At 38.9% G+C, this 27139-nt stretch overlaps 1 protein-coding gene across 1 annotated transcript in view; it reads left to right on the top strand.

Annotated features, from left to right (window-relative positions):
• Positions 1 to 27139, top strand: part of TRAPPC8 (trafficking protein particle complex subunit 8) — a 124039-nt gene that overhangs the window by 70805 nt on the left and 26095 nt on the right. Inside the window, exons 15-25 of the mRNA XM_037892698.2 lie at positions 5437 to 5631; positions 5871 to 6001; positions 7399 to 7470; positions 7968 to 8094; positions 10134 to 10291; positions 10905 to 11347; positions 14253 to 14397; positions 16872 to 16968; positions 17898 to 17966; positions 18103 to 18143; positions 25266 to 25445. Coding sequence (XP_037748626.1) covers positions 5437 to 5631; positions 5871 to 6001; positions 7399 to 7470; positions 7968 to 8094; positions 10134 to 10291; positions 10905 to 11347; positions 14253 to 14397; positions 16872 to 16968; positions 17898 to 17966; positions 18103 to 18143; positions 25266 to 25445 — 1658 coding nt within the window. The remainder of the gene's footprint in view (positions 1 to 5436; positions 5632 to 5870; positions 6002 to 7398; positions 7471 to 7967; positions 8095 to 10133; positions 10292 to 10904; positions 11348 to 14252; positions 14398 to 16871; positions 16969 to 17897; positions 17967 to 18102; positions 18144 to 25265; positions 25446 to 27139) is intronic.

The raw sequence follows: 27139 nt of genomic DNA on the forward strand, positions 1-27139 counted from the left end.
TTTCGAAGGTCAGACTTATTTCTCTTGTTGCTGATTACTAAATTATACTAAATTTTCCTCAAAATCAGGGGAGAATCTTGGGTTTGAAATGCTTTCACCCCATAAGTTAGGTCCTTATCCCTGAGGTACAGTCAGTATCCATTACTAGGGCCTTACCAAAGTCACAGTCCATTTTGATCAATTTCACAGAGGGTTTTAAAACTGGTCAGTTTCACATTTTCAGCTGTTCACATCTGAAATTTCATGGTGTGGTAACCATGGTACCCAGAAATGGTTCTGATCTCCCTGGCTGCCTTCCCAGCTGCCATACAAGGGAAGGACAAGTCCTGTCTCACCCAAGCCCAGCAGGGACTCTCAACTAGGTGCTCCCTGGCTGGGGTGCTTCCAGTAGCTGGGGGATATCGGACCCACCTCTACAAGTCTCCTCCAGCTGCAGGAACCTCTAGTGCTGGGTAGGGAGCTACCTGCAGCAGGGAGAGGCACTCGGAGGTGGGTGTGATCTCAGACACACACACACCAGCTGCCATGCAAGGGAAGGACAAGTCCTGTCCCTTCCCAGCCCAGCAGGGACTTGCAGCTAGGAGTCCCCTTAGCTGGGGTGCTCCCAGGACTAGGTGGATATTGGACCCACCTCCGCAAGTCTCCTCCAGTTGCAGGAACCTCCAGAGCTGGAGCTTGCTGCAGCAGGGGGAGGCTCTCTGAAGTGAGTCTGAGAGTGAGAGTGGCCATACAGTAGAAGGACAAGTCCTCTCTTTCCCCAGACCAGCCAGGACTTGCAGCTAGGAGCTCCCTGACTCGGGTGCTCCCAGCAGCCAATGGGAGATCAGATTTCATGGGGAAAGTCTTATTTCATGGTCTGAGACACATTTTTCACGGCCATCGAATTACTAGGTCCCTACCAATTACCCTCTATTTTGATTGTTTTTAGTAGCTTGGGAGTAGCTACTGGATATTCCAATGTGAGTCCATATAAACATCATGAAATGGATCCGTAAATAATTAGACCTTATGGAAACTTGAAAATGAACATGATATATGTTTTTTTTAAAGGACATCTACAAATAAAATGAAAAGCTTTGTTGCTAATACTTAATCATCTGCTCCTTATTCTCCAGTATGCCACAACTATTTCCATGCCAAATAGTTATGTCAGGAGCAGAAGGTTCTGATGCCATCAGAAGCAGAATTGGCAACTGGGGAATTTGCCCAAACCAGAGATCTGTATTTCTTTGAGGGCCTTTGTATATTCTGACTCCTGTCTTCAGCTATTCAGTATTATGTATTAATAATACTGTAGGGGGGTAATTAGAGCTTATTTCTAAAATGTGTCAAGGAATTCGTCAAGGGTAAGTGCACTTTTTTTAAATAGAATGCAGATAAATCAGTATAAATTAATAGGATGCCTGAAGTATATTTCTCCAGTCCTGTATCCATAATCCTTAAGTTATTGGTCCTCTTAGCTCTGATCATTCAGTCTGTGGGTTCCTTCCTGGGTACCTTAAAAGTTCTATCTTAGGATCCCCCTTTGCCATCTTATATTCATGGAGTAGTTAGGTCCTTAACCTTATTGATCAATGTGGACACAGCAGACAATTACAGGCAATTGTAAGAAATTCCAGAAGAGGTAACCTGCTAAATTACTTTGTTGGTGTACCCTCGGTCTCCCCAACTGATGACTTCAAGCTTCTGATTGGCTCGAGCGATGGACGTAGAGTTGGTGGGAACTGAAAAGTCCCACTGTTTCTTAGAGTTCCAGTCAGATCAACCCAGTCAATTGGCTCTTTTCAGTGACACCAACAGACGAGATCTCTGGCTGACCCCTTGTATCGTCCTTTTTAATTATCCAGAAGGGCAGATTGATCCTGCAATGTCCCTCTGAGGCAGTCTGAACACTTTTACATCTGTCTGCTGCCAGGCTTTGTTATAGTCTCAGCCCGTGAAATGCTGATCCACCATGATCTGTGATCTTCCACAACACCAGTGTTCACTGAAAGTATGGAACTATTGACCAATATGGGAAGGCTCTTGAGTGTGCGAGAGAACTTTCAAAGGAGCTGGACTTGGTCTGTACAGGGCAGTCATTCATTAGGCAAGAACAGCTATGGATCTAGAAGTTTCAGAAATAATTTGACTTTGCTTTTCAATAAGTTCTGCACACACAAGCATACATACAAAAGAAATCCTGGGCTGGATTTTTTTATACATGTTGCGTATAAAACTCGGCTCTTATGGATAGGATTTTCCAAAGCGTCTGACAGCGCAAGTCCCACTGAAACAGACAGTAGCCTTTAACTAGATGAGCACATGTCTACATGCCTTGTCTATACTAGACTTTCAAGACACAATAGCCACCTGTTAACTTACAGTGCTAAAATCACACTTTAAATCATAATCTAGACAGGGTCAACAGGCCTGTGGAGTGATTTGGCCGTTAAAGGTGCCATTACTGAAACTTTTTTGCCAACCATCACACTGTTACACCAAAAACTGAAGAAAGTTTGAAAGATAAATAAATGCATAATGTCCAAATACTTTTCACTCTTTAGTGTACATAACTTTCAAATGTTAGTGAGTTATGTACATATACTAAGGGAAAACATATTTCCTGTCACTTGAGGGAATTTTCAAGTTTAAGTTTTAGGAAATCTCCATTTAACTAGTTCTAGAGGATTTTCTTTCAGAGCTGACTTATTGGCATAAAATTTACAGAAGAAAAAAGAGATTTGCCTAGCCTTCTACACAGTGGTATACGTTATTTTACTTGATTCTTTTTTGTAAATAAGTGAAACATGCTTTATATAGTGATTGTGTCTGAATAAAATGTGATGTATTTATAGGAGATTAGTAATGACAGCATTTTACTGTGTATTTTTGATCCTTGGAGGAAATATGTTAAGTAGGCTAGGAAAAGAGCACACAGAGACAAATTGAAAAAGATGAGTGTGATTATTATTTCTTAAATGGCTTGGATCCATATAAAAGTGTTAATGAAAACAACTTTAACTGAGGAAATGTGTAAAAGAAATTGTTTTGATGCTTTTATATATGCTATGTGGTAGAGTTCAGATGAAATAGTAGTAATGTTAAAGAATAAATTAGCCTGAAAAATAAGAGAAAGTAAGGAGATCCAAAAAAGATCTATATTTTGCAGTAATGTAGGAGTGCTAACTTGAGCATGATTTTTATGAATAATTGAAGGATCTGTACTAAGTTACTGAGCCAGGATAGAAATATCTATATTTGATGGTTAATAGCAATGATAATCACTTGCTGGACTAGGTAGCATTCTGAACTTTTAAAAATATTCAGTTATACAAAACTTTATAACCAGAGTATCTTCTTTGTAACAGGGTTTATTACAAGCCCATTTTTAGATGCATTTAATGAGTAAGAGTATGTGCTGGTCTAGATTGGCATTAGGTGTTTCATTCTGAGAGCCAATTTGCTGTAGTAAATTTCCAAGAGGTGTGGGTTGGAAGGTACAACACTTGCCAAGGATGACCCTCAGATCTGCTATTCGAGTATTTCCCAAATGTTCTGAAAGCGTTTTCTCCACCCTCTGCTATTTGCGGTTGAAGGCCTACACATTAATGTATAAATCTTCCATGTCCTCCCACCCCCATTAGGTCATCACTAAATCAACTTTGGGAAATATTAGTGTAGATCTTCATAATGTAATACTTCCTCTTGTTTCTTACATGCTTTATTACGCAATGGAATTCTTTATATCGGCATTAACTGTCACTGGCATTTGAGTTAGCTCCCATTAAAATGATTTGGGTAGTCAGCATCTCAGAGCTATTGATTCAGGCCCAAGCAACCATTGCCGCATTGGTTACGTGCTTCACCTTTTGAAGATTTTCTTCACAACCATAACAGATTTCACTTTTTCAAAGTAAAAGCTAAGACTCTGGTGAACAGTTGAGATGTCTGCCTGCACTATACACTTTGGGAAACACTGATTATAATCTTCAACTGGTTCTGTTTATCTGTGTGCCAAATAGTCATAATACTTACCTGCCTCCTCAGGTAAAATGTCTGAAGTGTTTTGAGATGCTCAGATAAAATGCTGAGTGCAAATTAGTATAACTTTTTCTGTATTTTAGTGTAGATTTTTAGTCTATAAACTGAACTTTTGCTGTCTTAAATTACAGTTTAGCTTTTATTCCACTTGCACGCTTAAGTGTGTTGGATCATATTAAAGAAGTTCTGTATTAAAATCACAAATGAGTTTGATTCCCCATAGTTTAAATTCCAGGGTATTACTAACTAAGAGGTCTCCTGGTTTTTGGTACTGTTTCTCTCCCTCTATGTGTGAAACTTGCAAGCTGCTAATTGTTAGTACAGTCTAAGACAGAGTCTGTTCTCAAAGCAATTCTTTGTAACAACAACTGCTCACACAGAGAGAGACTCAAAGCAATACTCTGTAACAACAGAAACAGCACCCAGAGACTCCCCGCCCTTTTGTTGTATTCATCTCGCTTTGTTAACAATTCTGATTAAAATAGAGCTAGAGGATGTATGTGGATGGATGCTTGGTGTGGATAATAACTGAATGATCAGGAAGGTGCCAGCCTGAGAACCCAGTGTCCATCGGCTGAAGAAGGCGTCAAGTGGAAATAACCAGAGGAGTCCCGGAGGGCAGACTGGAATCCACCCAACAGCCTCAAGAATGGGAGAACCAAAGAACAAGATAACATCTAGCAGCACGGAGCCGTCAGGAATGTGCTATCTGCTGACTGATTCAGCAACAGCATGATGAAGCAATTCCCATAGACTGGCATTGGAAGAAATTCCTATAAAAATAGACTCTAGAAAGTGAGAACTTTGGGGGGGTCTGATTCTGCAAACCAACTTCCAGGAGCATCAGATGTGCATCTGACGAGGCCCTGCTCCCTCCTCATGTCCAGGCCTCCTGGCCAGTGGCTTGACATGAGCAACTCTAAGGCTGGTAACTATGATAACAACCTTGCAGAACCTGTGTGTGTGTATGAATGAATGTGTGAATAAATGAGATTGAATGGAATGTTATAGCTATAACTAACTGCTTACTATGGTTCTTTCTGTATTCACAATAAATGTGGTATTTAGCCTTTTTCCCTTTAATAAGATCCTGCTGGTTTTTATTTTATTGGTATAACAAGTGTGTGTATTTAAAAAAGGTTGTGTGAACCTCTTGAAGATTATCTGCATCTACATTTTAAAATCAAATGGCTTGAGAAAATGTGAATATATTTTGTGAGTGTATTGTACTTCACAAGTACATGTGAATAAGGTATCTCACATGACCCACTTGGGAAGTGTTATAAAATTAATCAGATATAAAAATTGATTATGAACCTTGGGCCAATGGCAAGCTGCCAATACAGCCCTTTATGTTGTAGCTGTTGCACACCACTCTCTTATGCCACTTAATTTTGATTTGTTCTCTATTAGGTGAAAAGCAGGCAGCGACACATATAAGTCTTGATCAGGAATATGATTGTGAATCTTCTCACCAATGGAAGGAGCTTGAAGAACAGGTTGTGGCTGTGGTTAACAAAGGAATAATACCATCAAACTTTCAACCGACGCAGTATTGTTTGAACAGCTATTCAGATAACTCCAAGTTTCCACTTGCTGTAGTAGAAGGTAAATTTATAGCGTATGGATTCTTTAAAAATCAGAAGTCTTTAAATGTAAACTGGAAGTTTAAGTAAGTAAGCAGGAAGTTTTCCATTGCTATTATGGAACTAACCAAGCTACTTTTTGTGATATGGCTTGTTTGAGGTGAATATTGAGTTTCAGATCATATTAGGAATATATAGCGTGTAATCACTTGTTGAAATATGTACTCCTACATAAAGTGCATAATAGCTTTTTTTTAATAGAACCAGTAACAGTGGAAGTAGCCTTTAGAAACCCATTGAAGGTTCCACTTTTGTTGACTGATCTATCGTTGCTTTGGAAATTCCAACCTAAAGATTTCAGTGCAAAGCATAATGGAGAAACAAAAGAGTTGGTGAGTAATTAAGAACGTTTAACTACCGAACTGTTTTTTTACAATTTTATTCTTAAACTTACTCTTCTGTGGCATAATATTGAGATGTTGCTTTTATTAAAAAGGCAACACTTACCGTATGAGTTACTTTAGTTATTTTCTGCTGTAATTTTTTGGGGGGGGATGACTGTTAAAAGCTGGCAAATGCTTAGTCTTTTAATGGTAAATAGTGTAAAAGTTTGAAGTACAGATATTATGTAAATATCTAATCTCTGATTTTAATATGATTATTTAAATTATACACCCTTTAAAGTAGCTTGAGTCATCTGTTCTCAGATAGTTGAAACTTGGTATAACAGCAGCAGGATGAAACTTTTTATGCATTTTTAACCTTGGCATCAATACCTATTTTTTCTTACTAATTAGGTAGGATCACTTAATCTGCATATTTATAATCAATATCTTCAATATTTATAATCAAGTAGTATAGCTCTGTGGCCAGTTGATTCCTTATGTTACATTTGAGTTAGTTTGCCTAGATTTTCAGTTCTCATTGGTTTTTTTTAACATAAATTGTTTCATGTAGTCTTTTACGTAACATGAATATTTTCTGATACCTTTCATTATTATTTCAATAACTTCATAATCAACGCCTTGATATTTAAAATAGCCTATACTTATCATGGCACTCTAGATAATGTCTCTTGTCGGCAGAATTTCCTCTTAAAATGACCCTTGTTATTCAAAGAGATCTGTCATAAAGTTTTAGTTATTCTGAAATGTTTAGTACATTTATTTCTTATCAAGTTGATTTCCTGTGAAAAGGTGTTGTTTAGACCACTTTCTTAATCTCTCAACTGACTACTGGTTTTTTTACATAATGTAGTCCCTCAGTATTAATGATTGATTTTATTTCTAGCCAACCATAGAAAGAGGGAACTTCATACTTGTGGTTTGGCTAACTGTCTCTTTCTGAAAACTTTTATTTGCTGTGCAAGGGATGCAAGCCTATATAACCTTCTGTAATTCTCAACGAAATCCATAGTTCAGCGCTGGTGATCTCACAACATATGATGAATCTCAGATGCACTGTCATGATGTAAACAACAGAATTGGTCTTTGGAACTCTGTTAATTAACGAAGTGACTCACTAGGCTTGGAAGGTTGATCAGTGCTTAAAAATTACCTGTCTACCTTAAAAGTGGCAATAAAGGAAATCTGCTGGCGCTGGTCGCATTTCTACAGGTTCCTGTTTACGGTTTCAAATTGTGCATGCTTTTGCTTGTTTGAAGTGCCCTAAAACAACACACTGTTGCAAGAACTAACATTTGTAGCAATTTAGTTCAGAGGAACATTGTTAATAAGGATATAAAAACAGCTCTTCAACCAATTGCCTTTTTCTCTTCCTTCCTCCCCAGGCATGTGGAAATGACATGATAGGAGCTGAAGTAATAGCTGAGTTCTTAATTAATAGCGAAGAGACAAAAATGGTAAGTAGGTAAATGTTTATATTTACACTTTGAATGCACATTATCCAATATTGTATATTTAGATACAATGTTTTTCTTAGAATATCTAAACTTGTCTTTCATTTCTATCAGACAGAAAGTAGTTCCATTTGGACTAATTTCCTTTTACTGCAGTACTTGGTGCATCAGTATTATCCTTTGTTTTTAAGATCTGTTATAGGCTAATTCCAGATTAGAAATGTTTTCTTTCTGAAGAGATTTTTTCCTGTGTGCTTGATAATTTCTCTACTGATGTGCAAATGAAATATTCTGCAAAAATGTAAAAACAGAAATCTTGTAGATATTGAGTTAGTTATGATTAACACTTTTCTGATTTAATTTGTATAATATACAGTTGCATCTGATACGTGATTATATAATGTTGCTATGAATTTTTGTAAAAATGGGACACTGAATGTAAAAAATAAGTGGATTTTTTCTTAGTAGCAACAACAACAAAATTTAACATATCTCCACAGGCAAGACTAAAGCTCTTTCCCCATCAAACAGGGGAGCTACATATTCTGGGAGTCGTTTACAATCTTGGCACTATTCAGGGTACTATGATGTTAGATGGGATTGATCCTTCTATTGGATTGCAATCAGGTAAGGATATGGCATTTCCTTGAGAAATGGCAGAGAATCTTAGTTTGTACCACAGAATAGAACTACAGTCTGCCAGGTAAACAATGGCAGCTGGTGGTGGTGGAGGGGGCATGTCTAAAGAAGGAGGGAGAGACTGATAAAGTAAGTGGACACAAGTGGCAGACTGAAGCAGAACCTAGAAGAGGGTGGAAGGGAAGTAGACGTTCACTGTTACCTAAACTACGTTCCCTTCAGCATTTATATCCTGGGTTTAAGTTAAAGACCAGGAAAATTTAAAAATCAAATCTAAAGCAAAACAAATTCACATTTACTATGTTTTGCATTCTTTAGCCATTGCAACTTTCTTCTTCTCTTGAGTCCCTCTCCATTTACTTCTCTTCTAGCTGTCTTCTCCTATCTCAGTGCCACTTGGGCTTTCATCTTTTCCTCCTGTTTATAATCACCAGCTTTCTTTCCCAGTATTGCTTTGAAAATGTGAAGTTCTCAGGCATATTTTGTCGTCAAGCTATAATTTAATCAGATTTGATATGACATTAAAAATTACTTCAGCCAAGAACTTCTTAAATGTTTCAGTTGTCATCCCTTTTTTCTTTCCTAAAACATGCTATTCCTTTCGATACATACTTTGTGTAGAGTAAGCCGGATGGTTCTACTTATGAGCCCCCTGGTTAGTGTCTCTTACTTTTTAGTCTTTCAAAATGGCCACATTGAGTGAGCTCTATCTATCGTGTTTTACACTCCTTTTTACTTTTCTTTGACCAGTGTGGGGGTGGGGGGTGCTTTCATATAATTTTTAATTTCATTTCAAAATAGGTCTATATCTTTCCCTCTTCTTCCTTCTAAACCATCTTCCAGGAAAGATTTTGTTCTCTAACTTTATACAGAAGTTCAGTTAAGGTTAGGAGTGAAAAAAAATATTTTGCTATCTATGCCTGTATGATTGGTCTCAATCCAGTTCCTAGTTAAGAACAGTCAGAAGACCCATGTAATTGGGTTTTCTGACATTTCTGAGAGGATAAGAACTGATTAGGAAAAAATTGAACTATCTTGTTTTGGTCCTTCCAAAACAGTTGAGGCATGGCTTCTATGCAGGTGCAGATTGCACTGCCAGTGCAGTTCCTGTTTCATGAATACTGCTCTCTAAGGGTGCCATTTAATCTTTAATAATTAGGGCCCTACTAAATTCACAGTCCATTTTGGTGACTTTTACAGTCACAGGATTTAAAAAATAATAAATTTCATGATTTCAGATATTTAAATCTGAAATGTCACTGTGGTAACAGTAGGGTCCTTACCTAAAAGGGGGATGTGGAGGCATCATAAGATTATTGTAGGGGGCTTGTGGTATTGCCGCTCTTACTTCTGCAATGCTTCTCTCAGCAGCGCTGCCTTCAGAGGTGGGTGGTTGGAGAACGGCAGCTGCCAGCTGGGAGCCCAGCTCTGAAGGCAGCGCCAGCAGCAGCAAAGGAGTAAGGGTGACATGGTATGATATTGCTTCCCTCGTTTTTGTACTGCTGACTTCAGAGTTGGGCCCTCAGCCAGCAGCCACCACTTTTCAGATGCCCATTGCCACCCTTACTTCTGCACTGCTCCTGGTGGTGCTGCCTTTCAGAACTGGGTGCCTGGCCTACAGCTGCTGCTTTCTGGCCACCCAGCCCTAAAGGCAGCTCAGAAGTAAGGGTGGCAATACTGTGACACCCCTACAATAACCTTGCAACCCCCCGTGGCCCCCTTTTGTATTGGGACTCCCAGTTTGAGAAATGCTGATCTTCCCTATGAAATCTTTATTGTATAGGGTAAAAGTATACAAAAGACCAGATTTCGCAGTCCATGATGCTTTTTTTGTGGCCGTGAATTTGGTAGGGCACTGTTAATAATCATTATGTTCACACTTAAAATGAAAAATAGTAAATGGTTTTCAAGTATATCTTCTTTTTTAGAAAGCAATGAAATTGAAAGGATTTGAGGCTGAAAAAATAACAAGTAAACTATATTGCTTATGTAACTTCATGGTTTCAAACTGCTGGTTGTTATTTCAGGAAAATTTGTTTATAATGGGATGTCTGTACGAGGACGACAGGACTTAGAAATTCAGGGCCCTCGACTTAATAATACAAAAGAAGAAAAAACATCCATTAAATATGGACCAGATCGACGTTTAGATCCTATCATAACTGAGGAAATGCCCTTGTTGGAGGTATTTTATTTTCTCCCCTGATAATAATTTGAGCACATTGTCAAACATTCAACTATACCTTTATAAAATAGTAATATTTTTTACTTTTGGTTTAACTTTATTTATAGCATTGCTGTCTTTTGACCTAACATCCAAAATGGCAATCTTATAATGGGGCAGAATGTAGTGGATTATGTAAATCAAAGTACCAAGTTTGTATCTAATTCAGGTGAAACTTCAGAGAGTTACAGGTATCATCACAAATTTGTGACCCTGTTGAAGTATACACATTTCTGCCAGAATTTGAGTTAAGACAACTTTATTAGTAAAAGTTGCAAGGAAAAAAAATACAGCTGGCAAATTAGCATTTTGGTTTCTCTATCTCCAGTTGCAAAACCTAATTTCCCAAGGTAGAGCCTTATTTCCTGAGTATAAAGGGGGTCAGTGAAAGCAAAAATGAAACAGAAAAATTCCTTCATTTACGATGGTTCCATATGATTCCCTTTACTGTTAAATTTAACATTGACAAATTAGAATTTTAGTTTATAAATACTGTGGCGGCTTCTTCAAGTTACTTTCAGAAATATGTTACTATTAAATTGTTAACCTTATAAACTTTTTTCCCCCAATGCAGGTGTTCTTTATAAATTTTCCTACGGGGCTGCTCTGTGGAGAAATCAGAAAAGCATATGTAGAATTTGTGAATGTGAGCAAGTGTCCTCTTACTGCATTGAAGGTTGTATCAAAACATCCAGAATTTTTTACTTTTGGTGGAAATACTGCTGTTTTAACACCACTGAGTCCCTCAGCTTCTGAAAACTGTAGTGCTTACAAGACTGTTGTGACAGATTCTACCTCTGTATGTACAGCACTGATGTCATCAGCTTCTTCTGTAAACTTTGGGGTTGGCACAGGAAGTCAGCCAGAGGTGATACATGTCCCACTTCCTGACTCTGTCCTCCTCCCTGGGGCTTCAGTCCAGCTGCCAATGTGGTTACATGGACCAGATGAAGAAGGGGTTCATGAAATAAACTTTTTGTTTTACTATGAAAGTATTAAAAAACACTCAAAAATGTGGTAAGTTTTTAAACTAAGTTTTTCAAACTAAATTAGGTCTTACCTAGTAAACTACTTGACACTGAATGTATTTAGGTATGTTAAATATTTCTGGACTTAAGTGCCATAAAAATGAAAGTGGTGTCTAACTGGTGTCTAACTTTGCTGTAGTAATAAAGCAAAGCGCAAACATTAGTGGCTATATATATATTACACTGAACTCACTGCTGCTAGATTAACTTTCTGGTTAAATTGTCAAACTGATTGCATATATTTTGGACAGAGCAATTTTTCAAAGTACTACGCTCCTGAATGAAACAAATCTCCATGAATACTTAGCAAAGGACAATGTATGTGAAGTCAGGCTTTTGCCGTGGAAGCATATTTAGTTCTTGCTCGTGGGTTGTCTTACTTTCCTAGGGGAAGAGAGAGTGGAGTGGATGCTATTGGATACTGTAAAAGGGAAGCTCTGTTCACATCAGAGCCTCAAGAAAGTTTGCTTTCATTTCAGAACTTGACCAGCAGTTCCAGCTTATTAATTTCTTCAACCAATATTCAAAAACAAAGTCTCTTCACAAATACAAAATCACAGTAATGTCTTTTTGCTTTCTTATTCAAGATACTTGTTTTGCTACTCATCTGGAGAGAAGGTGGCCTTACCATTTGTGATTTTTTTCTATACTTTTTTTTTTCTTTTCTTGTTACCACTTGCAAAATAGCAGCTAATCAGGTTGACATAGGCAAGAAGAGATTGTCCACACTGGAAGAATGACAGGAGGCCATGCATGTGGGTTAATTAGGCTGCACCTTTATTTCCTTTTAATAGCTGGGAGTATCCAGAAACAAATTGTACAGTGCAGGGAGGAGGGGTCAGCTCCCTGCTGTTCAAGACATAGGGGCGCCAAGCCCCCTTCCGCAGCTCTCATAAGCAGTGTTTTCCTTCAAATCCTTTTCCAATCCCTTTTACCTGATAACCATATCCCTTCCATACAGAGTTCCTGCATTGGATATCCGCCACAAGGAGCCATCAACAAAATGCTTGGCTGCCTCCCCCACTCCATCACCCCTCCAGATTCCCAAATATCCACAGATTCAGTCTTCCTTTTTTCCCTTTTAACAGAGGTGAACCATATTTGCATCCATTGTCCACTCCCAGGTTTCCAAAGAGTGTACAAGATGCATCAGCTGGTCCCATAACATGCCCTTCCTTATTGTGCCTTGCTCCTATGGCTCTACAGAGAGACTTATACTGCTTCTCAGGTTCAGTCCCTGTCCTGGGTAATACAGTTTAAGAGTAGCAGCAGGTAGAGGCTCAGTCTTTTGTAAACAGGCTCTAAAGAACCATGCTATCAGTTGATCAGGCGTCAGTTGTCCAGACAGTGGAGGAGTGAGCCTTCAGGAGACACTAGTGAACCAATACATTCACCTAACATTTTAATTTCTGTCTGCTCATAGATCAGAGTGGAGAATTCAGTGTTCTCAATCCCTCTTTTCCTTCTCTGCCTTTCATTTTTTTCCCCTTCATAATTTATGTCCTGGCTTGTTTTTACAGTTTCAAGTCAGTGCAGGGATGCTGTTCATATTCTTGGCTTGCTGCACCTTCTCAACCTCTAGCTTTACCTAGATTAAGTCACTGGGACTTGGGAGATCTGAGTTCTGTTCCCAGTTGTACCAATACTTCCTATGTGACCTTGGACAACTTACTTAGTCTTTTTCACAGTTCCCCATCTGTAAACTGAGAATACTTCACTACCTCAAATAGATGTTGAGGATGAATTAATGGGGCTGAGCTACTTATATATTATAGTGATGTAGTCCATAAAAAGAACCTAGCTACAGTTCAGTTTACCTGCCAGATCTAACAGGAGAAGAGCTCTGTGGAGCTCAAAAGCTTGTCTCTCTCACCGACAGAAGTTGGTCTGATAAAAGATATTACCTCATCTCTCTCAAGTCTAATAGAAGAGAGTTCTGTAAACTGGACTGAAAAATTCTTTATTGTTTAGCTCTCCATAAATACCCATCCTACAGGCTTAAGTGGGTTGTGTCCTCAGACCATATAATGTAACTGGGTACATACCATCAAATATTGATTGACTTTGCTATGAGCATATTATACTTGTGCACTGTGAGTTTCACAGGCCTCCTGTCCTATTCCAAGTGCAGAGTGTCTCAATAAAAGGTCTGCAGAACTCAATTTCTGGTGTATTGCAGACTTCAGGCAGGCCTGCTGACCTTTAGAAAATGGTTGTATCTTTGTCAGGTATTTGCCATCCAGAAAAATATAAAGCTCACAATAGTTGACTTGCTTTTGCACTGCTAACAGGATTAGAAATAAGCCTTTTTTGCTGGAGTAAGTAGTTCTGATACCTGTGCGCATCCAGAATCGTATGTTTTTGAATGTGGTGCCATTTTTAGTCTTTTTGGACTAAAACAACACTTCAAAGTGCTTGCATATTCAGCATATGTGTGTGACTGTAGCTAATTGAAAGTTGTACTTTTCAAAATACAGACTGATCTATGGGACCTTTGGGCACTAAAGGAATTAACATATATGTTTATCAGCAATGAAGTACTCACTAGACTAACACTTTTAAAATTTAGGACCAGCAGCCGTAAACTCTTTCTTTCTGCATCTGGCTAGATCTGAACCTGTGTCAGTGTTGTGATTCTTGTATTTACATTCTCCAGGACCTTGAGCCTAATCAGTAGTACAGGTTTTCAAACACCTACAAACATGAGTGTCAACTTGCTATATCTTTTATCTTGGAGTCCGGAGATGCTATATAGCAAAGGATGTCTTCAGTGGGAGCTGGAAACAAATTAATGGCCTGTTTACATCTGCCTTTAAATGTAAAAGCATAATAGTTAATGAGAATTTCTCTGATAAACCAGTATTGCAATTTAGAACCTGATACTTTCTTTCTAGTCATAGAGTATTAAGACACACTGCAGTTATTTGTACCAGCCGATCTTTGAATGTTCGAGCTACTGTCTGCAGAAGTAATGCCCTTGAGGATGAAGGCAAAGGGGACAATATGCTGGTATTTGTGGATGTGGAAAATATCAATACTGTAAGTTTGTTTAGAAAAGGGGATTTTATTTTCTTTATACTCTTTTACCAAGCTTTACTCTCATGGCTGCATGTCTGGATGTGTTTCTGTAAGTATATGCTTGGTCTGCTGATAGACAAGTTTCTCTTTAACATGCTAATTAAGGCAAATTATTCTGCAAAACAGATTTATTACAAACATGAAGTTCGAAACGTTCAATAAAATGCATTGAAACAATTTTAGGACTCTTCAACTACAAGTGGAATTTCACTAAATCAAAGTTCAGTGTAGACAAGTTCCACTGTAATTCCTCCCTCCCCCCATATGTGCTGTAGGAACTGTGATAGGTGCCAATTTTTATTTGACTGGAGAGGGTGTGTATTGTAAGTTACATTTGAAGCATTCTTGATGCCCATCAGTTGCAAAGCATGGATAACTAGCTTTGAATGGCATAACTAAGCCTTTCATTCTATCACACAAGTTTTGTTGCTAACTGCAAATGAAAAAATGATTCAGTTCAACATTATGAACTTGGAATCTGAGTCTTTAACTCTTGCTTACACCTACTAGCCAAATCTCAACCTGATAGATCCCCCTAATTGAAGTAATGAGTGCTGCTGGTACAGTAGCTTGGCATGATCTGTATAGCTGTGGTTCGCAGTCTTTCCACACTACACCCAAAAACCCAAATGTGCTTTCTTGTTACAAGCCAACGTTGAGAGACTGGGTCATGATAAGAAACGGCAGATGGGTTTTTTGTGAGAGGCTGTGTCTTTGTAGGTTTGGTATATGGGCACTTGTAAGTGTGCTTCTCACTGGCCACATAGCATTTAACTCTTGTTCACTGTAACACTGCTTCTGGTGCTGTGCTGGTATTAGTTCTAAAGAGGGAAGGGGAGCAGCAGTAGAAGGAGTCTGGGATAGCTGATCTTGTGCTCTGTACCCTTACTGGGTCCTAGTGCTTTATTCTCCCTCAACCAGCTATGAACCAATTGTGGGTTGCATTTTATTAATTGTGAAATCCTGATCTTAAGAGTCAATAAGTGCCTTTTTTTCTTCATTTTTTAAAAGATGTTCTACCACCAACATATAAACTATTGTAAACTAATATACAGTATAGTGTTTAAATTATAATTGGGGGGCTTATTACCTTGAGGCCAGCTGTGTAATCTGGCAGAGTCCTTCTGGTAATGTGGTGTCACCAGTGTGGCCTATGATGGGCTGCCACAGCAGAGCTGGCTGGAAGATAAGATCAAAGAAAAATGTTCAGTAGTTCTCTAACCTGGCTGTCTGAGGGAATTCCACACATAGTGCTAAATTCAGCGAGCTTTTCACTATTACCTGTGGCTCATTAAACCTATTAATATTGAAACTTGAATATTTCTTAATTTGTAGTAATATTTGGGTAGCACTAGAAATTGATACTGTTAAGTAACTTTTTAAAAATACATTAAATGTTTATCACATTCCATTGAAGGAGAGAGAGATTTTTATACTGATAAAGTGAGGCAGAAAGGTTAAATTACTTGTCAAAAGCTTTTTAATGAGTTTGTCAGGTACAACTAGAAACCAGGCTCCTGGCTTCCATTTCTGAGTTCAGAGCACGAGACCATTCCATTTTACTAGAAATTATTGGCATAAATATGTGTATTTAGGAGTTTCCATGCTCCAGAATGGTGAAGCTACAGTGTCTGCACTAAACAGCAGAATAATATAACTGAATCCTTACCGATGAATTTTTAAACAGTTGGGTGCTAGTTGAATCACTGAACTGAGCCAATATTTCATATGCACAGGCACATTGTCTTACTGTTCTTTTAGCTGGTTTTTAAAGTTAATGTTTTTGAGCAGTTGTCAATGAGGGGATGTGTGAGGCAGGAATTCTGACCTCAGTAGGCATCCGCAGCCTCAAATAAAACAATTTTAATTAGTGTTTTAGTTGCAACTGAATTGTGCAGAATGTTTTTATCATTCTGGGAAATGTTAAGAAAAACAGGAGTTTAGGCCACATTAAGTCTTGAAGTTGATTTAAAACATAGGTTTTGTGCTTCTGGCCCATGTGTTGTGGAATATTTACCTAAGTAATTTTAGACATAGAGATATGGATAAATCAAAGTGTCCTAGTGGATGGAAAACTGGACTGAGAATTAGAAGGCCTGGGTTCTATTCAAACTCTGCTGCTGTCCTGCTGTGTGACACTTCACCTCTCCATGCCTCTGTTTCTCTTCCATCCTTCCTCTTGACTGATCATTTAATTTGAAGGCTCTTCAGGGCAGGGACTTTCTTATTGTCTTTGTACAATGCCTAGCACAAAGGGACTCCAATCTGTTGTAGCCTCTGGATATACCTGTACAAATATTATGGATTAGGGCCTCCCCAAAGATGCCAGATGCCTCATATATTTTGAAATAGGGCTCTTCATTTGTAGAATAAAAAGTTGCTCCTTTTGTCAATTGGTTTAGATTGGCACAATTAACTTTCTCATTCTTATTTAGAGTGAAGCTGGGGTTAAAGAATTTCATATAGTACAAGTATCAAGTAACAGCAAGCACTGGAAGTTGCAGAAAGCTGTAAATCTTTCTGAAGACAAAGGTTTGTATTTTTATCAGGTATAAGCTAGTCACTGTTCTGTTTGGCAAAGAACAGTTAATCTTATGAGATAAGGCATCAAATTATACTGTTTAAATATACTTGTTTTCTCTTTTGTCTTTTTTAAATAAATTTCTTGTAATTCTGTTTTACCATTTTAGAAACTAATTTGTCATTATCATTAAAAGACATTTCTGCTCTACCAATAAACTAAAAATCCATCTGTATATGGATAGTTCAACCAAGCTGTTTGGATTGGTTGACTAGTGGAGTTTACATCTCCGGATCTGCCGATCTCCGTCTGCCTTGCTTCCTCTGTTATATTACATCTATTTATTTTTATAGCGGTAGAATGATACTTAACCTATTCGGTTATCTATTTCCTTTATGTATTTTTAATTTAATCTACTTCAGTTTACACAAATTTACTTTATCCATACCTGTAAAATTGGCTCTCTGCTTATTTGAACATGAGTCCAAACATCTGGGTTTCCTGTTGCACTAGAATTGATGACCAGAACAGTCAGACATTACTATGCTGTAATTGTTTCCTTTCCCATACCTGCTTCTCCTTTCTCTACTCTGACATTTCCTACTCTAAGTTAGAAGTGATTGGAGGTGCAAATGAAAGTCTTTCATTCACTGACTCATGGTATCCGTATACCAGATAATTATAGCAAGATGGATTCTTTGTATCTGTTAACTTGGATTCCATTTCTTATTTGCTAAGTAAATTCTATTATAGTTTTGGAGACAACTAACTTGTACAATATTGGTTCATGAGTGGATTCTAAATAGTTAGTCTCCTATGTGCATCAGGCTTACAGATTGCAAAGACTGTGGTTTTGGGAGGTGCTCAGGTGCTGTGGTAATGGAGACCATATAAGTATCTAGCTCAATGGGAAATGTTTTTTTCAACATCTTTCTTTCAGATTATAAACTTGCCAGTAGAGAGAGAGGAAAGCTATGCTTTAAAGCAGTAAGATGCAAAAACTCTGGAGGTAGGTTCACTTAACTTTATTGGACGGTGGTTTTGGGTGGGATTTTCAAAAGTATTTGTGCCTTCCGTGAAACTTAAGTGCTCATGGTGTGACTTTGCATGCAGATGAAGTGACACTTTCTCTCTTTGTCGTTTAGAAAATTACACATTTGCAGACATTGTCTTTGGAAATGAGCAGGTATGTAAATTGATACAACTTAATACTTTGTCAATATTAAATACCTGTCTTGTACATATGACCCAGTCACAGCCTTTATTACCCAAGAAATACCTCCTACGTGGCATACAATTATCTTTTGCACTTCATGTTTGTGCTAGTATTTTAAAAACACAAATTCTTACACCCTGAAGTCTTTTTCTCCTTGCTTCCCCAGTGTACATAGACAGAATAAACAATATGGATATAGACAATATGGGAGGCAGCATGATCCAATGGATAGGGTAGTGGATAATCTGGAGACCTAGGTTCTATTTCTGGCCCTGCCACTGCTTTGTGGCACTGAGCAGTTCACTTCACCTCTTTCCCTTCCCACCCTTTGTTTTTTTCTGTTTAGATTGTAAGCAGTTCAGTACCTAGGATAGAGAAACCCTAATCTGTTGTGGCCTCTAGATGTTATTGTAATAGAAATAATAAAAATAACTATTACATTTGTTGATAGTTTTAAAAATTTGTTCTGCTCACATATGTGACTGTAAAAAGTATACCGGGGGGCGGGGGGGTTTCCATGAGTGTTTCAGTGAATTCCAGATATGCTTGTTGTGTTGCAAGTAGATCTCTTCCCTAACTGCCAGTCCTGCAAACCCCACCTATCTCCAAAAAGTCAATCTGTATTTTTTGTCTTGTGCACTGTCACTAATAATAAAGACTTCACAGTCAGATATACCTGTGCAACACAATCAGTGGGATTGTGTAGGTATATTTGAGGGCAGATTTTGGAAGAATCCATATTCTTTCATAGTTATTGAACGCTTATAGAAGAGGGAGAGTGGAGCAGAGCGGGGGGAACTGTGAATAAAGTAGCCCTCTGACTCTGAATGCAAATGGAGAGTAGGTCTGTTGAGTTAAAGGTGCTAGTTTTATGTATTTACAATATGGTATTGCCTGGATGATGATTGGGGCTTGCTATGTTAGGTTCAGTACAGAGAAGGTAATGTCTGTCTTCAAAATCACTTTTCAGCATAGACTTATGCTTCAAATGTGACCACTGTGCCCAAATTTTTAAACAGTTGTGCCTTCTTACATTTTATTTTTTTAACTAGCTTGTATACCTGACACTTCTTCAAGTTGAGATTTCACTGATATTGCTTGTTAGATGCAAAAATACCTTATGTGATTGTGTATAATATTGGTTTAATCTTACTTTAAATGCATAGTATATCTTATCCGTTCAGTGTCTGATTTTACTGAGCTAAGAGCGTATCTGATGCCTTCGATCAAATTGATCATAGACGAGCCTGATTTGCTCCCATTGAAGTTGGTGGAGGTCTTGATGATGACTTCAGTAGAAACAAGATTGGACACTGATACGAAGCTTTAGGGTATCTTTCTGTCAAAACCAGTAACAGTTCATGTTGAGCAAAGGGAATGGTTCATATTGAGACTTTATAGAACAGTATGTGTCTATAAAAAAAAGATTTGTTTGACTTTGTACGTAGTTGAAAGGCAGCACATTCTATAGAAGTAAATGTGACTTTTAAACTTCAAGAAGAGAGCACTGGTAGACACAAAGTTATTCTTTTGTAGTTTCATATGAGCACCAGTGGGGAAACTCATAAAGCTTCTTTGCTTTTTTTCTTTACTTACATATTATAATGCCATTTAGTAATTTTCTCTGCCCATCAGATAACACCCAGCTTAATCTGTATCACCTGATCCTGAAGTAGCAGTTTCTCTTGGTGTCTGCTTATTTAGCAGATCATCTTTGATTGCATCTGAACAGAGATGAAACAAGATGCTGATTCTTATCTTGAAATAAGGGTTAGTCAGTTTCTCTGCATTTTTAATATTTTCAACAGAACTGTTCCATGGAACACTAAGATTTCTCTGTGAAAACATGCTGATATATTTGAAAGCTTTTTATTCTCTTAGGAACGTGGTTGGCTTGGTTTCATCTATAGCAAACTGTTCCAGTTCAATGGCATTTTTTGTAGATTTAAAATACTTAATCATAAGACTTTAAACTATTAAGACACTCTCTGTCTTTCACAATCAAAGAATGTAGGGTTTGCAGTGCATATACTGGAACAGAATTTTGTATCATTGACTTGTCATTCACAGCAAGTAAAACACAAGCATCTAATTTTATTTACAATCTTAGATATCAGTTGTTCAGCTATAATAAGTAAAAATTAAGTTAACATTTAGTCAGTACTCAATGTATAGATGAGCATCGGTGGAAGACAAGCATGTGCACTTAAATTGTTGCTTTTTAGAAATTTGGCAAACTAATGCTACCATCCCAGGTATACTAGAAAGGAAAATGAGTTCAAAACTGGCCAAGATACAGATTCTGCATCACCACTAAGCTTTGTGCAGTTCCACGTGACGTTATGTGGAACTAACTTACATATTTACCATAGGATCATAAACTTCATCTTATGGTCAATACCTTCTGCCACAAACTGTGCTAAGGATGGGATCTGGAGGTGCATAAAGCTGGGTGCTTGGTGAAGGCTGTAGGTGGGTGCTGGGTAGGAGCTGTCTGGGGGAGAACTTACTTATAACTGTAGCACCTAGGAACTCTAGTCATGGACCAGAACTCCATTGTGCTAGGTGGTTCACAGACAGTCCCTGCCCATGAAAGTTTACAATCCGAGTATATAACAAGAGACAACAGAAGGTTATAGACAAATAGATGGAGTACAAGGAAACAATGAGATAATATTGTCAATGATAGTGGTCTGAGTACACTAGCATTCTAACCATTGTCAAGTTTTTGTTAGTGTATCATGGCAAAGGGAAGGTTTTTTCCAGGAGGGATTTGAAGGAGGATAATGAGGTAGCTTTGCATATGTTTATGGGAATTATCTCGCAAGCATGAGGGGGAGTATGGGAGAAACATGAAGGTGCTTATTTGAAAATTTAGCAAATGGATGATTGGCATCATGGTCCAACTGAAATTGGGAGTTGACCTTGATAGTGAATGAGATACGATACGTAGAGTGGGGATAGGTTGTGTAGAGCTTTAAAATTGAAGACAAGCAGCTGCTGGATGCAGTAGAGAAAGGGGGAGCCAGTGGAGGGATGCAAAGAGAGGGGTGACATGAACAAAGGAACATGCAAGGAAAATGGTCTTTGCAGAAGCATTGAATGGATATCATTGGGGCAAGATTGCACTTGTCCAGGCCAGAGAACAGGGTGTTGCAGTAATTGAGATGTGAAATGAGACCCTGGATAGGGATTTTAGCTGGATGATGGAGAGGAAAGGCATGTCTTAAGTCTTATTTCTCAAGTCTTATGCAGAAAGAATCAGCAAGAGTTAGACATAATGTGGAAGTCAGGTCCTAGAGAGAGGTCAGAGCCAAAGGTGAGGCAAGATTACATACCTGAGTGACCAGCAAAATTTTTGGGCTAGGGGAGAGAGCAACTGGAGATGGTTGTTCAGGCTGGGGAGTTAGTGGGGGAGTTTTGTGACTCTGCCTGGGGGATAGCTTGTGGGAGAAGACAGGGACAGCTGGGAGTGTGGGGAAGTTTAAGGGGGAAAATGTGAATGAGAGGGATTTGATGGGGAGTAGCTGGGGAGAGGGGTATCTGGGAGGTAGCTGGGGAGGGGCTCTGTTGGAGGATTTCAGAGCCTGGTGGATGAAAATGTCTGATAAGCTATCTTGATGCTGGCTGGGGAAGGGGAGCCTGGGACCAGTTTGGGATCCCAATAATTTTCTATCACTGCTTTGTTATACCCTTCCAGGCTACTCTCCTTCCTCCCCCCATTAAAAGCCATTGGAGGAGGGGGGGAAGGAGGCCACAAGGCAGAGGCTACTTACTCAACAGGCACTATAGTGGCTTCTTTTGGCCATGAGCCACAGTTGCAACTTGCTTGTGCAATCTAGCTCACTGCACAGGTCCATGGCACTTTGTAGCCCTGATGTTGGTGGTATGAATTGTACTGATTGAACTTGTTGGTAAGGAATTTATGAAAATACAGATATCTTGGGATATTTTCACAATCAGAAAAACACAAAATTGCTTTTAGCTAAGTGTCTGTGGAAGACAATAGATCTTAATCTGAATGAATTGGTCCAAGTCATTACTTTTTAAAAGGGCATCACTTCCAACATTTTTGTATTCTACATTTTTTTTTTGAGCCTCAAATTCCTAATGATTGGGTTTGCTCCACATTGCTCAGCATAGCAGACCCGATCAGTGGCTGAAGATTTTAACTGTTTGTTCTTGCTGGTCATGCCAATTCCCTGTGGACTTCAGCTCTCTTCTGTGTTTGAGACATAGCAGGCCATGTGTTCAGGTTCCTTTGTATTTACTTCAATGGCTGAAAGGCTCATGAGACAGGACCAAAAATGCCCCAAATGCAAAGCCTTGCTAATTTCCCCCCATTTTATCATTGATCTGCTCAGTATGCAGGAATTTAAGGTTCTCTGAAAGGTGGCTTTTCTGTCAAATTCTCCTGTGCCTGCCTTGCTATCATGCACTAAATGTGTGTCTATATAAAATTCAGGAAACTGACCATTCCCACTGTGCCTTATCCCACCATGAACTTGGGTGGCTGAGTGGCAATAGAATTGCAGGTTCATCTGATCACCACAATGGAGTAGGGGGACCAGGAGGTATAAGCAGCAGTAAGATAGCCCCTCTGATATTTACTCAATTGTTAGTGTATCTTTCCCATCATTGGCATGGGTTTAAATGGCAGTCTTTAGTCCAGGCTTTCAGATATATGAATACAAATACTAGTTAAGTGTAAAAATCCTGGGCAGTTTCATATAGTAAGGCCCACAAAAATGGCAGGGCAGTATTTCTTCTGTCTGTGTTTCAAATTTAATAGAGTCCCTGAGTCTCATCAGTCTCCCTTGCAGGAAAACATTCTAGAAACACAGTTTTCCCATAAAAACAACAAGGAGTCCGGTGGCACCTTAAAGACCAACGCATTTATTTGGGCATAAGCTTTCGTGGGTAAAACACCCACTTCTTCAGATGCGCGGAGTGAAAATTACAGATGTGGGCATTATTATACTGACACATAGACTGTTACTTCCCCAAGCCCAGGGTTGATCATTCCTCTCCCATGGTCTGAGGAATCTGCCAATACACAACACCTAACAGCTTTGCACAAGATAATATAGTTTGGACATTTTGACAGACCTCTGAAGGGTGGGGATGAAGGAGTAGGAAGACACACCAGATATTGCCACCACCTCCTTGTCCAGTCTTCTCCCAAGGACAGACTCCTCAACTTCTACTTTATTCTGTGAGATTTGGTTGAAAAAGTTCTGGAGTTAAGTGATGGATCGTAGTGATATCTTTTTTTTTTTTTTTTTTCCTGTCCTCCAACTTCATATTCCCCTCATAATGACCTAGACCAGGGTTTTGGCCACTGTCTCTGTCAAAGTTCAAGCCTCAATTTGGGTATAGTTAAGGGCAATGAAAGAGGCTTTCTTGGTTAAATTGATTGGGCCTGCAAAATGAAACGTGAAGTGTTATTACCCCATGTATAGACTTTGCAGCCTTAATATTTTAATGGCTTTTTGGTTTTTTAAGTTTGCTATTTTATACACACAGGAAGTTGTATCCTAATTTCATGCTGGGAACCATAGTATTGCTATCATCAAGAGCTCAAAAATTAGTCTGGCCTGGAAAAAAAAAAAAGAAAAGAAAAGAAAATCATGAGACCCAATTTTTTTTGGTTTTCTTTGCTTCTGGTTTCTAAGCTTTCAGTGTGTACTCAGGACACAATTTCAAACTCTTCTCTGACCATGCGGGCTAATTTTTTTTTTAAATGAAAGTTGAAATTTTTATATAGTCAGGACTGCAGGATTGTGAAGCCTCAAGGAAAACATCAAATGCAACACTTTAACCATATTGATGCCCTCGAGAGTCATCAGCAGGGCTGGAACCTTTAGCACTACAGCACAGGGCTCTCTCTCGAGCAATGAAGTAACAAATAGCAGTAGTTAGTCTTCCTCTGCATCAGCGTTTCTCAACCTTTTTGACTGGCTTGCTGCCTTTCTAAACTGTGTCGTGGAGATCCACGGACCGGTCACTGAGAAACGCTACTCGATATGGACCGCCACTAGAGAGGGATGAAACAGATTTTACCAGTGGGTTTCACAGTGGTTTGCAGGTAACAGTATAATGCTGGGACCCCAGAATCCTGGGTTCAATTCAAGATTTGAGAGGGATGTGTTGTCCAGTGGCTACAAACCCTTTGTCTCCTTTCCCAGTCTTTCTCCTAACCTCTCTGCATGCCAGTCAGGCTACTTTTCTTCTCTGGGCTGTTTGGTTTCCAGAAGTGATGGCATTGAGAGCACAGGAGTGTCTCTGGTCTCAGTGCTGATGTCTGGCCCCCAAGAAACAACTGCAGTGTCCTGCTGCCCAGACATTGAGCCTGCACATTCATTCTGTGGGGGTGATGTGTGTATAGTCTAGTCACCACATAGAAGATCTGTGGGAATGGCGCATGTTCATTGCTGATCAAATCTTTGGAGAAATTACCTGCCAAACTCTAACAAACCTCTAATAAGCATGAGTGAACTGTGATATTCAGGCTTATAACTTGGCCAGGTTTCCCTGGGGATCGCAAACAGCACATCCTTTTCAAAAATCATGTTTTGCTCCAAATCATAGGAGTGCTAGAGCTTCCTATAAAAATGGCTGAAATAATGTAATAAGGGTAAAATATGGGTATGCACTACAACAAAAGAGGTGTTCTTAATTCTGGTTAGCTAACTAGAGTTGGTTAACTTGAGGTAAAAGCCTAGTTAAGACAGGGCAGTTGTAATGTTTACATGAGTTAGCAGGTAGTTAAAGCCTGTTGGGGAGTCCCAAACCATGATCAGTTCAATAGGGCAGGCTATCATTTGGAACAGTAGCCCCTCGGTTCCCCCTTGGTCATGGGATAGAAATGGACTATCTCCATTCCTCTCTTCTACACTGGCTTATTTAGAGCTGGTATGGAATTAACTTCTGTGGCACAGAAGATTTGCAAAAGCCCATATGCATGATTATTTTGCTTACCAGGGAGTTAGTGGTGTGAAGCTCCACAACAGAGGAAATTCCACCTTCGTAGACTAAACTTGAATCAGTTTATTACATGTACTGAAAGCAAAATTTGGTGTTTTCTTACAGATAATCAGTTCAGCTAGTCCGTGTGCAGACTTTTTTTTCCGAAGCTTATCCTCTGAATTAAAAAGAACACACACACAATCGAATATGTTTCAAGGAGCTGTGAAACAGTCATTTGATGAGGCAGTCAGATTGATACAAAAATGTAGTAAGGTGGATTTGAATATTGTTGTTCTCTGGAAGGTACGTATGGTCTATTCTCAATTATCCATATAGTAGCTTGATTATGAAACATGATTAGTAGAAAATAAGAGCAAGTGAGATTGTTTATATCTAATGCAGTGTTCTTGAGATGTACACCTAATTTTCAGACAAATGTTAGCTTTTGTTTTCATTAAACTTTCGTTTGTCTGAAAACAGGAAATTAAGTTAATTGAAACCAAGGTTGGGACACTACTGAAAGTTATTACTATAATCAGAGCCATTTTTTGAAACATGTCTAGATTTAAATGTGATTGGCTTAATACTTGAGAGATTCTGTCCCCTCCATATGTGCCTATGTTTCATCCTGGGTGAATGAGGCTTGTTTTTTGAAAGATAGTAAATCAAGTCCTTACCTCTTTGAACCTTATGCAGCCAGAGTCTTTATCTCTGTGGACACACAGGTAGACCCTCCCACACTTTGCTCACATTCTTAGAGGATTTATTTGAAGTAATGCTCCCACTCGCTTTTTAAAGGGGTGGCTCCAATTACCAACTATAAACACTAAAAATGTATCAACATAACAAATTACACTAAATCTAAATACTGTGTTTGGCAATATAAAATTCCAACATTTGTTCGGGAGTCTGCATGCTAACTTTTATATATTTTTTTTCACCTCCACGAAGCACCAGACTTTTCCACTTCAGTTATGGAAGACATTGTTGAGGGTGAAAGCCTGCTGTTTTCCTAAATTGACTAGCCCATACATGCAAGACATGTTAGACAGCAGTAGAACACTGCTGGATTCCTGCTTTAGGGTTTCTCTTCCTGGCTCTGGGGGCAGATTGTGGTTACAAACAGTATAGCTAAATGTAACAGTGCCCCCATTTGGGATTGTCTGCAGGGACTGAACCTGACACCTCTACCATTTGAGCTACAAAATCATGACCTGTTAGTATAGAATAGGGTGACCAGCTGTCCCGATATTATAGGGACAGTCCCGATTTTTGGGGGCTTTTTCTTGTATAGGCACCTATTACTCCCCACCCCCGTTCCGATTTTTTACACTTGCTATCTGGTCACCCTAGTATAGAAGCAGTAGCAGAGCCATAAAATCCTTTATATGGCCTAGCTATTTACAGATAACACAGAGCCCACTCACTGTTAGTGTGTAACACAGCACCTTTTTTAAGAGTGTAGTTTTTGAAAGACAAAATAAATGGGACTTGGCTTCATTATATTAGAGACCTGAGGTCTAGATCCAGCTCTGTCTCAAATGAGCTTCTGCAAACTGTTACCCCCCTCTACAGTGGGGAAATAAGTGTCCCTCCCAAGGTAGTAGCAAGAGACTGTGATTCATAATGAGAGTTGTGAAGAGTTCCTATAGAGGGAGTTGGCAACACTAAAAAAGTGTTGACTCTTGTAACTGCTGACATGCAGTGGTGTTCCAAATGAAGAGTAATTGCAAAAACGGTAAGATTCAAAATTCCCTTTATTTGAAATGAAATAAGTGACTTCCCCTGAAGTTCACAATGCGTTCATCTAGGATCTGACTTCAGTGGGAGTCTTGCATTCTGAGGCTGCAGAATAGGACCTTGGTAAACACAGTGGAAAATACGGGTTCCTCCAACCCATGATAGCAGCTTAGAAGCTGCCAGGAGACTTCCATAAAATCTCCCATAAAATATGCTGCAATGTTAACTAAGCACTGACTCGGTAATCTTTAGCAGTG

Source organism: Chelonia mydas, chromosome 2, assembly GCF_015237465.2.
Source record: "Chelonia mydas isolate rCheMyd1 chromosome 2, rCheMyd1.pri.v2, whole genome shotgun sequence".
Taxonomy (NCBI): domain Eukaryota; kingdom Metazoa; phylum Chordata; order Testudines; family Cheloniidae; genus Chelonia; species Chelonia mydas.